This window comes from Capra hircus, chromosome 3 (genome assembly GCF_001704415.2).
Source record: "Capra hircus breed San Clemente chromosome 3, ASM170441v1, whole genome shotgun sequence".
Classification (NCBI taxonomy): Eukaryota; Metazoa; Chordata; class Mammalia; order Artiodactyla; family Bovidae; genus Capra; species Capra hircus.
In genome coordinates, this window is record NC_030810.1 from 102,441,476 (window position 1) to 102,457,215 (window position 15,740).

General features: G+C 43.6%; 2 protein-coding genes across 2 annotated transcripts; one reads left to right on the plus strand and one right to left on the minus strand.

Annotated features, from left to right (window-relative positions):
• On the minus strand, positions 2,104 to 3,246 carry LOC102186542 (late cornified envelope protein 3B-like). Its single transcript, XM_005677572.2, has 2 exons — positions 3,206 to 3,246; positions 2,104 to 2,656 (listed from the first exon to the last, which is right to left on the minus strand). The coding sequence occupies exon 2, from the start codon at positions 2,633 to 2,635 to the stop codon at positions 2,372 to 2,374; it is 264 nt and encodes an 87-aa protein (XP_005677629.1). The 5' UTR covers positions 2,636 to 2,656; positions 3,206 to 3,246; the 3' UTR covers positions 2,104 to 2,371.
• LOC102176090 (late cornified envelope protein 3B) lies at positions 13,332 to 14,456 on the plus strand. The gene is made up of 2 exons (XM_013962283.2): positions 13,332 to 13,399; positions 13,910 to 14,456. Exon 2 carries the CDS (start codon positions 13,931 to 13,933, stop codon positions 14,192 to 14,194), a length of 264 nt encoding a protein of 87 aa, XP_013817737.2. The 5' UTR covers positions 13,332 to 13,399; positions 13,910 to 13,930; the 3' UTR covers positions 14,195 to 14,456.

The following is a 15,740-nucleotide window of genomic DNA, read 5'->3' on the forward strand; positions in this document are numbered from 1 at the left end:
AGCTAGCATATGTTCGATGTCCTCTTTTGTTACCACCAAAGCCACTATCTCAAAGCATCAATATTTTCTCCAGGCTAGATGTTTCCTCTGGGTTTATTAAGCCAGCACCAGTGTCCACTCACCCTGAGTAACAGGCCAACTGAGAAGAGAGTCACTCGGTTTCACTCGACATTGCGACATTGTGTATAAAACAATCAGCTGTTGCCTGTAGACCCATTTGAACACAAGTTCTCAAGAGAAGAAATGTCTCTGATTCTCAATCATATCTCCGGTGCCTAGAACTGAGCACACAATAGCTGCTCAATAAAAATGAACTGAATAGATAAATTGGTCCAAGGAAAGGACCTGGAGTGACCTTGATGAGCTTTGGGGAATCTGATTTTCTCCACGGCTGGGCTCCATGTTAAAGATGTTCTCATGTTACTTCTAGCTTCCCAAGACCCCCTTGGAATGCTAGCTAGCAGCTTTCCTGGTTGACCCTGCTCCCTTTTCTCTCTCCTCTCTCTCCTTTTTTAAAACACAGTTTTAACTCAACCATAGCTAAAACTCTGTAGGCTCTTCGGGTGGCAGTTTGAGGTGCTTCTGAATCCCCACGTCTTCTTCCACAGCCTCTGTCAGGTGGCATGCTCTAATCCTCCAGTTTTGTTCAGCTTGTGGAATAAGGTTTCCAGCCTGCACAGGTCTCCCGCTCTCGCACCTTGCATTTCAAGTTTGCAGGCTCTATCAGGCGAGGCACAACTCTTCCCTGGGAGCCAGCGGGTTAGCCACTTCCAGGAGCTACCTTGCCCTGCGGAAGGCTGAGCACTCTGCTGATTTCTAACCCATCTAAAACTAATGGCCAGATCTGGGACTCCTGCTCCAGGGAATTATGTCTCATTTGTTAGATGGAGTTGGTGTGTATCTGGAATTAATATCCTCTGAGACTTTTTGACTTCCAAATTTTAGAAGTTAACTTCCAGGTTTGATAAAATCATTTCATAATTTAAGGTTGCAAAGTTATCCAGTTTTGCCTGCCCGCTCAGTTCCTAACATCAATTTCACATAATATTTACAATTGACTGTAGCTTCAGTTCTGACATTGTCTGACTTTTCAGACAATGTCAAACTGAGATGTTACTCTTGGCTCGCACTTAGGAACATTATTTCAGCCTCAGAAATGTCTGAGTTTCACAATTTAGGCTAAAACATAGTACTTTATTTAGCTTCATGATAGTGCAGAATTCAAATTTAATCAATTATATAGAATTCCAGCAACAATTCTCATTTTCTCTTTTTCCTAAAATTCTCATTTCACATGCTCTGGTCATCTCATTAACTAAACTCCCAGCCACACCATTTCCCCTAGACCTCATTCAATCCTTCACTTACCTTTCATCTCCCCCTGCATTTTCATAGAGTCGGTGGAGTTAACTTTCCTTCCTTAGATGTATCTTCTTCCTCTTTTTTTTTGTAAATTAATTTATTTATTTTAATTGGAGGCTAATTACTTTACAATATTGTAGTGGTTTTTGCCATACATTCATATGACTCAGCCATGGTTGTACATGTGTCCCCCATCCTGAACCCCGCTCCCACCTCCATCCCCATCCTATCCCTCAGGGTCATCCCAGTGCACTGGCCCTGAGCACCCTGTCTCATGCATCGAACCTGGACTGGCGATCTGTTTCACATATGGTAATATACATCTTTCAAAGCTATTCTCGCACATCATCCCACCCTTGTCTTCTCCCACAGAGTCCAAAAGTCTGTTCACTTTCGTTGCCTCTGGAGTCACTGTTTCTTTATTTAGGACTCAGAAACAGCTTATTAAAATAACAGAACTCCCATATCACACCCTGGCAATTCCCAGGTTGTATCAGGACCCATTGCAGGTTTCGAGGGAAGTTAGTCCTTTCACTGAGAGGTGCAGGACCTAAACCAATAAGTCTCCATTCCAGCTGAAAACTCATGACCCTTCATGAGTGGAGGCGGAAATGAACTGCTCTCTTCTCCTGATCCAAAGCTCAGATTCTGCCTCCAGAACATTGTGTGGATTGTGTTGGCCACCGGGGGATCTGGGGAGGGACAGAGTGAAACAACACATGAGCCACCTGGAAATGAGGAAGAAAAGCTTTATTTTTTTCACAGGGTCAGGCACAGGCTCTGCTGATCATCAGCAGGTGCAGGAGGTGGGGACCTGTGAGATCCTGGAGATCAGACAGAAGGAGCCCTCCAGAGAGAGCTCTGAACCCTGTGCAGGAGCATCTCCTGGCTCAGTCTGGGCAAATGAGAATGGGGTGTCCAGGAAAGGATGTCTCAGGTTGGGGCTTTTCCTTGGCACTTGGGTCCTTGTTTCCTCTGAAATCACATGTGTCAACATCAGGAGACCCGGTCAGCAGCAGCCTCCAGATCCCTGGCCACAGCCAGAGTGCCCGGACTGCAGACCACCATCACCATCACAGGAGTTGGAGCTGTGGTGCCGGCAGCGGTGGGACCTGCGGTGCCTGTGGGGGCCCAGGCAGCAGCCACCCTCAGAGCTGGGGGCGCAGCTTGAGGAGGTGGGAGGCAGACACTGTGCTGGGCTTTTTGGGGGACACTTAGGGGAGGGGCACTTGGGAGGGGGCTGGCACTGCTGCTGGTTCTGCTGGCAGGACATCTCGGCAGGAGGTCAGTGAGCCTGGGCAAAACAAAATCACCTTGTCAGCCTGGAATCCACAGTCCAGTGTTTCCCCACTCATGGTTTCCTGATCCCTCTCTTGTCAGGCCAGCTGCTTCTTAAGACAGGGCCACAGGAGGGAGAGGAACACTGATGTGGAGTTAATTTGATCATGCAAGTTGCCTCCTATGTTGCTCTCTGCCCAGGATCCCATGGTGCCAATCGAACTGAGCATCCAGACTTTTGTATCTCAAAGGAAACACACAAGGGATGTACCCATTTGAGGAAAGTATTCTGAAAAGTGATTATCACAGGAACCGTGTGTAGACATGAATAGAAAGAGCATGGAAAGAAGTGTCATGAGCTCCTGTGAATCTGCAGTTCCCAGAATTCTTGTCTCATCCCAAAGGAACTCCTTCCTGACTCTTACATCACACCCCTGGCTACCTTCTCTGCAACCATTCTTCTGGGATTTCATTTCAGGCCCTTTTGGTTTCCACTTTTCTGCTATGATCTCAGGGTTCCTTTCCAGCATCTCGGGTAGAGTTCCATTCCCTGCTGGATACTCACCAGGTGCCAGGAGGGAGGAGAAGTCTGTTTCTGAGGAGGCTGTGAATGGAGAGCTCAGGGCAAGAGCCCTTTTATCCTGTGCTGCGTGTGTGATACATGACTTGAGCATGCCGCTGCTTTCACAATCCAGGGGAGGGTGACAGTCTGGCATGTTCCCAGGACTAGACCTCAAGCCCTTTTCCTGGGCACTTACATAATGTCCACCTAAGGAGTTTCCATCAAGAAGCACGGTGACTGTCCACACACCTCCCGCTAGGGCAGCTAGGAGCCTGGCAAACTTCCTTCCTTCCTTCCTTCCTTCCTTCATTGTTTGGAGACCATCTGCCTCCATTCAGATTCTGACTCACCTTCTTTCCTTGGAATAGGTACAGCGATGGAAGAATTCTGTTTTGTTTTGTTATCCCCCTACCCCACCTCCCTCCGCCACCATGTGGCTGGTGGGATCCTAGTTCCCTGACTAGGGATTGAACCTGTGTCCCCGTTTTGGAAGCTCAGAGTCTCAACCACTAGACTGCCAGGGAAATCCCAGAATAATTGTTATTGGATCATGAGTCTACCAAGACAGACACACAGACAGACAAATTAATAGATCATAGAAAAAATTCCAAGTGGACCATGTTTCCTGGCTGCCCCAGTGACCAGGACCTCCAGAATAATCCACTGCTGCCTCCTGAGCTCCTTGCAGTGTGATACAGGCATGGGAAGGGGACTGACTGTGCCTATATCCTGTCTAGGAGAAGTGAGCCCCTCTGGTGACCTCACGGCCCCAGGCAGCAGCAGGCAGCTTCATGCATGGGAGCAGAGCCAAATTAGGTGTTGATGGACAAATAAACAAATTGACCTGAGCTGAAAAAAAGTTGTTGGTGCAATCATCTGAACTCAAAACTATTTGCACACTTAAGGAGGGAGATGGGAGGGATGTTCAAGAGGGAGGGGACATAAAAAATAAAAAGAGATCTGATATAACATCTGCAAGGGCACAGGTCAATCATGCATACATTAAAATTAATGTAAAAATGAGAAATAAAACTCTATATGGTTAAAAAATTACTATTTGCACACTTAACTCTATTTTACTATCTACCATTAAAATATATAATTAAGGCTGTAAGCTTTAATAATCCATAGCTAATTTAAACAAGTTTTGCTATTATAATAATATTATATCATGGTCCTATACTTTCTTACAGGGCTTCCCAGGTGGTGCTAGTGGTAAGGAGCTTGGCTGTTGATGCAGGAGACATAAGAGACTTGGGTTTGATCCCTGGGTCCAGAAGATCCCCTGGAGGAGGGCCTGGAAACCCACTCCAGTACTCTTGCCTGGAGAATCTCATGGACAGAGGAGCCTAGCAGGCTATAGTCCATAGGGTTGCAGAGAGTCAGACACAACTTAAGCGACTTAGCACACATATTTTCTTACAGAGAAGAACGTTCATGGCCTATTAACTAGTAAAAAGCAGGTGATAAAGCAGTGCACATGGTTAAGTGATTTTTTTTTTTTTGGCCATGCCTGGCAGCATACAGGATCTTAGTTCCCTGACTAGGTATCAAACCCATGTCCCCTGGATTAGGAGATCGGAGTCTTAACCATTGGACTGCCAGAGAAGTCCCAATTAAGTGAGATTTTGAATGAAGTCTTTTTGTAGAGGAAGGTCTCTTATTCTATATGACCATTAAAACCTCTAGGAATGGCTTCCTGCCTTTAGAAAATTTTGTTTTTTCTCCCTCTACTCAACACTCACCCAACACTAAAGCCTAGGGCACCTGTACAGTATTTCAAGACCCTGTGCAGGAAGGACTTGGCATGGAGTGGACCTTCAGAGTGTTAGCTCAGGATGGAGTTGGTGGAGATGGTGTGGAGGGAATTGTGGCCTCACTGACCTTCTCCTGTCTCCAGAGTGAGGTTCCTGACAGCCCTGAGGCCTTGCTTTCAGTCCCAGCCTCCCTTTCAGTTTGACCACTATTTGCCTCACTTCACTGAGAGCCCTACAACTGGATACTGGGTTGCAAAGGGGAAAATATGAGCTATGAAAAGAGACATTATTTTTTCTGTTGGACTCCATGGTGAGGATGCAGAAAGAGAAGATAGAAGGCAACTCATACTTATTTTCATCAGCTTTTCTGAATGGGGAATCCCCTCAGTAATGCCATAAACTATGGCTACTCTCCCTCCTGGTGCACTGGGGAAGTCTTACTATACAACTTGTGTCCCAGCGTGATTACTCAGTCATGTCCTAATTTGTGGCATAATACAGAGATAAGTGGTCAGCCTAAAGGAAGTGGTGCTAACATCACTCTTGGGGTTCCTCTGAAGGTCCAAATTGACCTTGGGGGATGACCAGGAGGGGGATGTCCCCCACTGTTTCTTCCCCTGCAGACCAGATTCTCCTATTGGTAGCCCTCCTTCTTCCTGAATTTTTCTTCTCATCTAATCATTAATCCCTAAGTTTCTACATTCAATAGACTTTAATGGTGTGTCAGCTGTGGGTCAGGGACTGGTCTCAGCACGGGGAGTACAGCTATGAAGGAAACATAGCCTGCCCTCACAGGATTGCCAGTCTAGCAGAGAGGAGGGACACCATGATGAATTACAACTGTCTATAGATTAAAGAGAGATTGTAGGTGCTGTGGCAGGTGTAAGGATAAGGCCTGAATCAGTCCAAGATTCAGACCTCTGCAAAATGTGAATAGTTTTCCTCTTTGACTTGTTCAATAGAAGCAAGTACAAGGCTCTTTTTGGTCCAAATAGGTACAATCTCTATCTCGAGTCATTAGCCAACAACAGCTGAAAGGTAATAGTAATCTCAGTGGTGGAATAAGTTCCAAAACTTCTGGGTGGCTTTCAGTGTAAAGATTTCTCCATCTTCTTTAAAATGTAAGTGGGGACTCCCCTGGTGGTCCAGTGACTAAGACTCCACATTCCCAATGCAGGGGCCTGGGTTCAATCCCTGGTCAGGGAACTATATCCCACATGCTGCAACTAAAGATCCTGAATGCCGAAACTAAGACCCAGCACAGCCAAATAAATCAATAAATATTTTTAAAAACATAAGTGGACTTCTTTTTGGTTTCCTCCAGGCTCCATCCCTCGTTCCTTGTCTTATGGGCACCTGGTTTAGTCCTGGAGTTGCTGCTCTCCCATTTTATATCCACCTCAGGGAGGAAACCCCTCTTCACAGCCCCTTACATTTCTCCCAAACAGGCCTTCAGATGGAGCAGATGTCCTTGGTGATGGAAGAAGATGCTGTGAGGCCATTAGGACAGTTCTGTGAGGACCAGTGTGAGTAGCTCATCTTCAGGAGCTGGGCATCCTGCAGTGTGGAGCTACCAGAGAGAATGCACTTTATTTCGGATGCTTCTTCCTTAAAATGCACTTGGAGGCATTAAATCTCAATTCATCAATCAAGTCTGTCATCTTACATAAGAAATGAAACAAAGACAAACTTCTTCCTTCTTTCAGGGATGGGACCAGGAGGTGACAAACTGTGTGAAGCTTCTGTGACCAGTGGCTCAATTTCTTTTAGGGAAAATGGTGCAAAGGAGTGTGAAAATGCCTCCCAATCTTCTAATTGAGGATATTTCTTCCTAGCTTCCACATATCAAATTTCCTCCCCAGATGGTGTCTGACACTTTGAGGATGTAAAATGCGTCCTCATATGGAAATATTGAAAATATTCCATTGGATTAAGACCTTAAAATGATATTGGTTTGGGATTTTTCTTAGTACTGTATATATTTTTTATTTTTTTGGTTTTATTTTTTAGTTTAACTTTCATTTTCTATTAGAGTATAGTTGATTTACAATGTTGTGTTAGTTTCATTTATACATATATTTATTCTTTTTCAGGTTCTTTTCTCATATAGGTTATTACAGAATATTTGAGCCCCAACCCTAAAACCATAGCATCTAAATATCCTTAACTTCTAAAGAGCACATTGGAAGAGTACCAGATTTCCTCTATGTATATTAAGAAACTGTAGAAGTATCTCTCCCATTAACACTGTCATATGAAAATAGAATGCCAGGAATTTTATGAGAAATGTCAGAACAGAGGATGATTTTCCCAGCAGACTATCAAGGAGGATGGACATCAAGGATGTGAGCTGGATCAGGACAGGATGAGCTGGGTGGATATGCGGTGATGAGAGCTGTCAGACTGGCTGGTATGGCCATGTAACACTCACCTTTGGAAATTCCAGGAAATAGCGTGGAAACACTTTGTGACTGTTTAGATGGTCATTCCCATATACTGTTATTTGGCCAAGTGTATGTATTATAGTCTTATCTTGTACTCACAGGCTGAAAAAAACAGCTGATATTTAGATTATACATTACATGAGATACTCATAATTTGTAAAATTATGTGTCTTTTGGTAAATGTAAAAAAAAATACAGACAGTCCAGCAATTCTAAGGAGAATATTGAAATAGTTGAGGCATTATTGCATTCACATCAGACTAAAGGGAAAATAAAAACATTATCATCTCAATAAATGCAGAGAAAGCATTTGAAAAAAATCCAATGTCAATTCATGATTTTTTTTTTAAATGTTTCAGAAAGACAACGAATCTTGTAGGGATTCCTTGGGAACATCCCCAACTTTATAAAGAGCATCCTCAACATCACAATATTTTCATACTTGATATAGACAATGAATGTTTTTCTCCTAAAATCAGGAGCAAGGCAAGGGTAGATCTATGGAAAAGAACATAGGGTTCAAAAACAGACCCAGTATAGAGGATTAATTTATTTTAAACAAAGGTATAGAGGTGATTGAATGGAGGAAGGACAGTCATTTCAACAAATGATGTTGAAACACTTGGCCATCTCTGTGTTAAAAAAAAATTAAAATTTACCTTATTCTATACACAAAAATTAACTCAACAAGGATATTAAACCAAAATGTAAAACATAAGACTTCTAAAGTAAAACATAATAGATGATCTCTTATGAGGTCGGGTTATACAAACATTTTTTAGATATGGCAAAAAGGAGTCATTGAAAAAGAAAACCTTGATAAATTGAACTTTACCAAAATTAAAAACACTAACTTTTCAAAAGACATTGTTAGGAAAATGCAAAGAAAACTCAGAGACTTGGGGAAAATATTTGCAGAATATATATCTTACAGAGTTATGTCTAGAATATAAAAAAAAATATTTGAAAACTAAAAATAAGAAAACAGAAAATAGACATTCATATCAACTAAGAAAATGCATGGATGGCAAATAAGCACAAGAAAAGACACTGAACATCATTTGTCATTAAGGAAATGCAGATTAAAAGCAAAATGAGATACCACTCTATACACATTAGAAGGGTTAAAAAAAATAACTGACAATACCACATACTATGAAGGATGTGGAGCATTTAGAGCTCTTAGACATTGCTGGTGACAATGGAAAATTATACAACCAATTTGGAAAATAGTTTGCCAGTATCTCATAAATAGAAATGTACACTCACCATTTGCCCCAGAGCCCTATTCTTAGGTAACTGGCCAAAAAGAAATAAAATTTATGTTCAGAGAAAAACCTGTAAGTCAATGTTTATAGTGGCTTTGTTCATGATTGCCCTGAATTGCAAATAAACCAAGTGTCCTTTAACTGGTGAATAGATTAAAAATCTGATATATCCATGCAGTGGAATGTTACTTAGCAGTAAAAAAGGAATGAGCTACTACTATATGAAACAAAAGAAATGAATTTTAAATACATTTTTCTATGTGAAAGAAGTCAGGCTTTCAATGTCACCCGTGGTAGATTCATGTCAAAGTATGGCAAAACCAATACAATATTGTAAAGTAATTAGCCTCCAATAAATAAATACATTAAAAAAATCAATGTCACATATTATATAGTTCTAATTATATACCAACAAAGATCTGTCTAGTCAAAGCTCTTTTTCTTCCAGTAGTCACGTATGGATATGAAAGTTGGACTATAAAGAAAGCTGAGTGTCAAAGAATTGATACTTTTGAACTGCGGTGTTGGAGAAGACTCTTAAGAATCGTTGGACAGTAAGGTGGATCCAACCAGTCCATCCTAAAGGAAATCAGTCCTGAATATTCATTGGAAGGACTGAGGCTAAAGCTGAAACTCCAATACTTTGGGCATCTGATGCAAAGAATTGACTCATTGGAAAAGGCCCTGATGCTGGGAAAGATTGAGGGTGGGAGGAGAAGGGGACGACAGAGGATGAGATGGTTGGTTGGCATCACCAACTCAATGGACATGAGTTTGTGTAAGCTCTGAGAGTTGGTGATGAACAGATAGGTGTGCTGTAGTCCATGGGGTTGCAAAGAGTCGGACACGACTGAGTGACTGAACTGAACTGAGTTATATGACATCCTGGAAAAGATAAAACTATAAAGACTAAAAATAGATTGGTGGTTGCCCAGGGTTGGGATGGGGGAGGGAATATATTGGGGTGATGGACTTGTTCCATGTCTTAATTGTTGCAGCATTTGCATGACAGCAGTTATCTGTTAGTTAAAGCCCATGGAATTGTATACTCCAATGAGTGATTTTTTTAGAGTATGTAACATACACCTTGACTTACCTGGTGGCTCAGTGGTAAAGAATCCTACTGCCAAGGCAGAAATTCAGGTTCAAACCCTTGGTTGGGAGGATCCCCGGTGGAAGAAAATGGTGACTCACTTCAGTATTCTTGCCTGGAGAGTGTGGACAGAGGAGCTTGGTGGGCTATAGCCCATGGGGTCGCAAAGAGTCAGATACGACTTAGTGACTAAACAACAACAAAATATACCTCAAGGAATCTGACTTAATAATAGAAAAAATTTAAAACAGTACTTTTTAGGAATATATACAAATGTGACAAATATATATTAAAAGGGAAGAAAGAAAGAACATTAAGCACAAAATTCAGGATTTTGGTTATGTCAGTTGGCTGGGACATGGGATGACAGAGAACTCAGTAGGTCCATGTAATTTACTATAAAGTTATTATTTCACTTAGGTGGTAGACTTTTGTATGTTTTTATTTAAGTGATTGATAGATAAATTAAAAGGGGACATATGTGGACCAATGACCAGCATACATTAAAAACCAAGGATTATTGTTCCAGTCTACACCCAATATCTGATAATAAGAAAACTAAAGGACATAAACTCCAAGGAGAAATACCTTCCCAGGATACCACTTTGGGCCTTACTTTTCTCATCTTCCCCTTTTCACAACATCAGTCATAAATTGCCTATGAGAAGGGCTACTCCTTGCTTGTTTATTTGTTACTAATATGCGTGGCTCAGAAGGCTTGCCTTGGAGCTGGACCTCAGATAAAGCACTTCCTGCTCCAGAGCTCACATACACATTACTAGGTCATAAGATCCTCATTTTAGGCCAACCAGGTCAGTTTCTTCTCCATGTTAGTTTCTTCTCCATGAGAATCTGACATCTTCACAGTAAAGCATCTTTGAAGTCGATACATGCTTTGAGCTGTGAATTCAAGTGTCTTCCTTGGTTTTCTTAGGCTCATTGTGGACTCTGCTCTGAGAAGGAAAGCACTGGTTGTGAGGTGGGGGAGGTTCCAGGAGAATGTGCATGCTCAGGCATGTCTGACTCTTTGCAGCCTGTAGCCCACCAGGCTCCTCTGTCCATGAGATTTCCCAGGCAAGAATACTGGAGTGGATTGCCATCCCTCCTCCAGGGGGTCTTCACCACCCAGGGATCGAGCCCGCGTCTCCTATGCCTCCTGCAGTGGCGGGAGAATTCTTTATCACTGAGCCACCTGGCAAGGTTCCAGGAGGGAGGTGTGAAATTAAGGAGCTCCATCACAAAGAGGAAGAGAATGGGCACATCAGGAGACAGGGACTAAGACAGGGACTCGGGGTGGGGCCGGGAGGAAGCCGGCTACCAGTCAGCTGGTGATGCACCAGGACCAGAAAGCAGCTCTATTAGCAGGTTCTGAAATGATCTGAGTCACATTGACTGGGGACAAGTGTTACACCCAAAGTGTAGCCCCACAGCAACACAGAGCCACACATTGCTGGGATAAAACATGGCCTCTGTGCTTATTTCTAGAAAAGCATACTGTATGAAAAAATAAGTAGTTCCCTTCTGCAGCTAGATTTGGACCCTAAGACTTAAGTCAGTTCTCCTCCCTTCTACCTACACATTTTGCCTTAGGAGGTTTTTTATGAGCCTCATTTGATATCATAGACCTTATAGTGGTAAAGTGAAATTGTTGGTTGCTCAGTTGTGTCTGACTCTTTGTGACCCCAGGGACAGTAGCCTGCCAGGTTCCTCTGTCCACGGAATTCTCCAGGCAAGAATACTCGAGTGGGTAGCCATTCTCTTCTCCAGGGGATCTTCCTGAAATATATTTTTAGTGTTCACTCTAACTGGGATATCGGGTTGAAAATATACAACAGCCCCCCTGTCCAGGACCATTTATGTTCTCACAAGTATCCTGAAAGAACTTTTGGAATCACTGATTCAAAACAAGTAAATTGTACATTGATGAGAAAAAGGACACCATAGCCTTTGCTATTAATTTTGTGTCTATAAACAGGTAGCTAGTCCTTTAAGCTTATAAGAAATTGGAATGCAATGTGATACATTTGCTATAATAAAGTTTTATGTAATTTTATTTAATTAAATTTAAGTATGTGAATGCTGAGTGTCAATGATAAATTTATTTTTGGTAAGTGTAGTATAATATATTTTTCATATTGGAGATACAGTTTGATGAGGAATAGATATGTATTGTCACCAGTAAATTCAATGGGAAAATAGCACTCAGACGGGAAAGAATCCGCCTGCAATGTACGAGACCCCGGTTGGATCCCTGGGTCGGGAAGCTCCCCTGGAGAAGAGAATGGCTACCCAATCCAGTATTCTTGCCTGGAGAATTCTGTGGACAGAGGAACCTGTCAGGCTACTGTCCATGGGGTCACAAAGAGTCAGACATGACTGAGCAACCAACACTTTCAATTTAGCCATTATAAGGTCTATGATATCAAATGAGGTTCATATAAAACCTCCACCATGGTCAATCTTAAAATGACCAACCTTTTTTGTAAAATGGTTCATTATTATCATTTGCACAATTTTCCTTCCCTTAGCTCTTCCAACATCTGAACCACTTCCTTCTATTAGCTTCTACAGTGTTAGAATCAATAGTGCACATTGGCATGGACACAAGAGAGCCTCAGTGAAGAGTGGACTTTGCCCCATCTCCCCTTCTCCTCCTTCTTCTTAATAATATCAATTGTGAATCTCGTCACATCTAGAGCTGTAGGCCCCTTCTTAGTGGGACTCGACTACTGCTGCCCATGCTGCCACATGGGATAGTGAGGTTCTCTTAGGAACCTGTCTATCTTAGACAAGAACTGGCTCCCACCTCCATCCCTTAACTTACACATCTTCCATCTCCGTCAGGACAATAAACTTGACCAGCTGTCACCAGACTTCAGAGAACACTGGAGTCTCCATTACCCTTTGGGACTTGCAGTGCAATGTGGGGACAAGGGGGATGGACTATCACAAGCTAAAATCTTAGGCTTGAGGTCTTTGTAAACACATCTGTGATAGCACATACCTCAATGGATCAATATACTTATTTGTTTAGGGACATTCCTGGCTACCCAGAGGTTAGGACTTCACTTTACAATACAGGAGGTGAGGGTTCAATCCCTGATCAGGGAGCTAAGATTTCATATGCCTTGTGCCCAAAAAACCAAAACATGAAACAGAAGCAATATTGTAACAAATTCAATAAAGACTTTTAGAAATTATTTTAAAATATATATTTACTTCTCTGTGTCATGATCTATTTAACCTGTGAGATAATCAGAGAAGAAACCTGTCATACATCTCTCTATATTATTCTTGTCAAATGAAGCAAAATGGACAGAGCTTGCTCTAGGAATGGAAGTGAATGAATGACTAAAGACATAGCAATAAGTCCAGAGCAGATCTGAGTAGCAAGCGGTTCAGCAGTCACAGGGACATCCTGGTTCCACCTTCGTAGAATTTTAGATTCATGCCCAGGAAGACACGAGGCAAGCACGTAGGAAGTGTGTGTTGTCATTGCCCTCCCCCTTGTTGTGAAAGCAGCAGGATGCTCGGGCCGTGCATCACACACCCAGCACAGGATAAAAGGGCTTCTGCTCTGAACTGCGCATTCACAGCCTACTCAGGAGTATCCTTCTCCTGCCTCCACTGCAACGGTGAGTGACTGGAGGGGACAGAGCCTCAGCTAGGAGTGTGGGGGAGACAAACTCGGGGTTGGTGGGGAAGAGAGAAGCAGAGGTGTCTGTGGAGGCAGCAAGAATCAGACTTTGGGGGGCAACTGGGGACAGGGGACAGTGAGCAAGGACCTGTGTGGGAGGCATCGGGGTCTGGGACACATGGCTCTCAGCACCACCCCCACACTTCATCCTGAAACACACATGTACCCAGAGACATCCTCCAGGGGTCACCTCCCAGTGGGGTGTGTTTGCCTCCGTGTTTCTATGGGGCCCACTTAGAGGATGATAGCATGGTTCTAGGAAGGAGTAGAGAATAAGGGAACTGTCTTGCCAGGTCAGTTGAACTTGAGATCCATTTCCACTTTCCTCCTGAACATCACAGCTCAGGAGGCAGCTGGGATTAGGAGCACAGGCCCTAGTAAGACCGCTCACAGGGGAGACAGCGGCCTGGAGCTTGTGCGCTGATCTTTCCTCCTTGAATGTGTCCAGGCTCACTGACCTCCTGCCGAGATGTCCTGCCAGCAGAACCAGCAGCAGTGCAAGCCCCCTCCCAAGTGCCCCTCCCCCAAGTGTCCCCCAAAGAGCCCAGCACAGTGTCTGCCTCCAGCCTCCTCAGGCTGTGCTTCCCGCTCCGAGGGCAGCTGCTGCCTGGGCCCCCACAGGCGCCCCAGGTCCCACCGCTGCCGGCGCCAGAGCTCCGACTCCTGCAATGGTGACGGTGGTCTGCTGTCCGGGCGCTCTGGCTGTGGCCAGGGATCTGGAGGGTGCTGCTGACCTGGCATCCTGATGCTGAGACACATGATTTCAGAGGAAACAAGAAGCCAAAAGCCAAGGAAAAGCCCCAGCTTGATGCATCCTTTCTTGGACACCCTGATCTTTGCTTCCCAGGCTGACTAGCTGAAATGTTCACAGCAGGGTGGTACGCTCTCCCTAGAAGGCTTTAAGGTGTATTTCCCAAGAGCCCATGGGCTCCCCTGGTCTGTGCCTCACAATGTTCTCACCTCTGTTTGACCCCATAGAGAAATAAAACCTCTTCTCACACCACTTGCCTCTCACCTGTCCATCGACTGCTCCACCCAAGGCTGCCCGGTGGGCCCCTCCCTCGGTTCGTGAAGGTCTGGCTTGCCTGCACCAGGGAATGATCCTGGCAGGGACCTGGCACATTAATAGGTCTGCTTTTTCCCACATGGGTTTGTGGGGGTCTCCCAGTGGGAGTTTTGGGGGTGGCAGGTGGGAGAAGAGGAGCTGTCTGGTTGCTGAGAACACTCTCAGAAAAAGGCGATGTATAACATGGGAGAGGAGGGACGAGCTGTCCTCGGAATCCATTTCTCTGTTGAGGCTAGTGTGAAGGATCAGACATTGAGGAAAATGAGACCAAAGAGGATGGAGGACTTGGAGGCAGAAAGACCTGGTAGAGAAAGAGCAAGTTCATCTGAAAATAATGAACTTGGGAGAGAGAGATGAACTGGTCAGGCAGTGAACTCTCAAGAAACCCAAAGTGAGGGCTTTCTTGGAAAGAATACATGGGGCATCCAGCAAATGAGAGCCTCTCGGCTTTGAGAAAACTGAGAAAAAAAGAGGACATGAGAAGCATCTCAGAGGGTTACAGACTGGACGCTTGTACATTTTTTTCAAAAGATTTGATGTAGAATGGAACTCATTTGCGTTACTTTTTGGCTATTGAATGCTAGTTTTCAAATCCAATAGCAGTAAAGAATCATTCACTCAGATAACTGGAGTTGATTCTGGCTTCAGCTGCATGCTTTATTCCTGGCCTCTCTAGGATGATGACGATCTCAGAGTGGTCCTGAGACTCTTCACATGGTACCTCCCACAGACAGCATCCCAAGAGGACCAGGAGGAATCTGTATGACCTTTCATGGTCCAGGCTCAGAAGTTACACAGCGTCACTTCCACCATATCCTATGGGTTAGAGCTGTCATAAGCCTGTCTAGATTCAAGAGGAGGGAATGCAGACTTTATTTCTCAATGTGAAGAAAGTCAAGGAATTTTTAGCTATGTTTTAAAATTATCTCAGTGGGTACCTTGACCACTAACCTCACTTCTTTCCAGCTCATATTACCTATTCTTGAAGCCTTAGCATAAATTTTGAAAAGGCTCAAATACTGGCCATAATTACAAAATATTCAAGTTTTGAAGAGAAAGACTGTTCCCACAACCTTTGTGTATCTAGAAAGTTCAGAATCATTATTGCAACAATAATGTCTTATCAAAGACATCTATTTTTTACATATGGATAAGCATTACTTCATATTTAAGTCATTACTTCATTCTACAAAGTAAAAGTTAAATACAATGG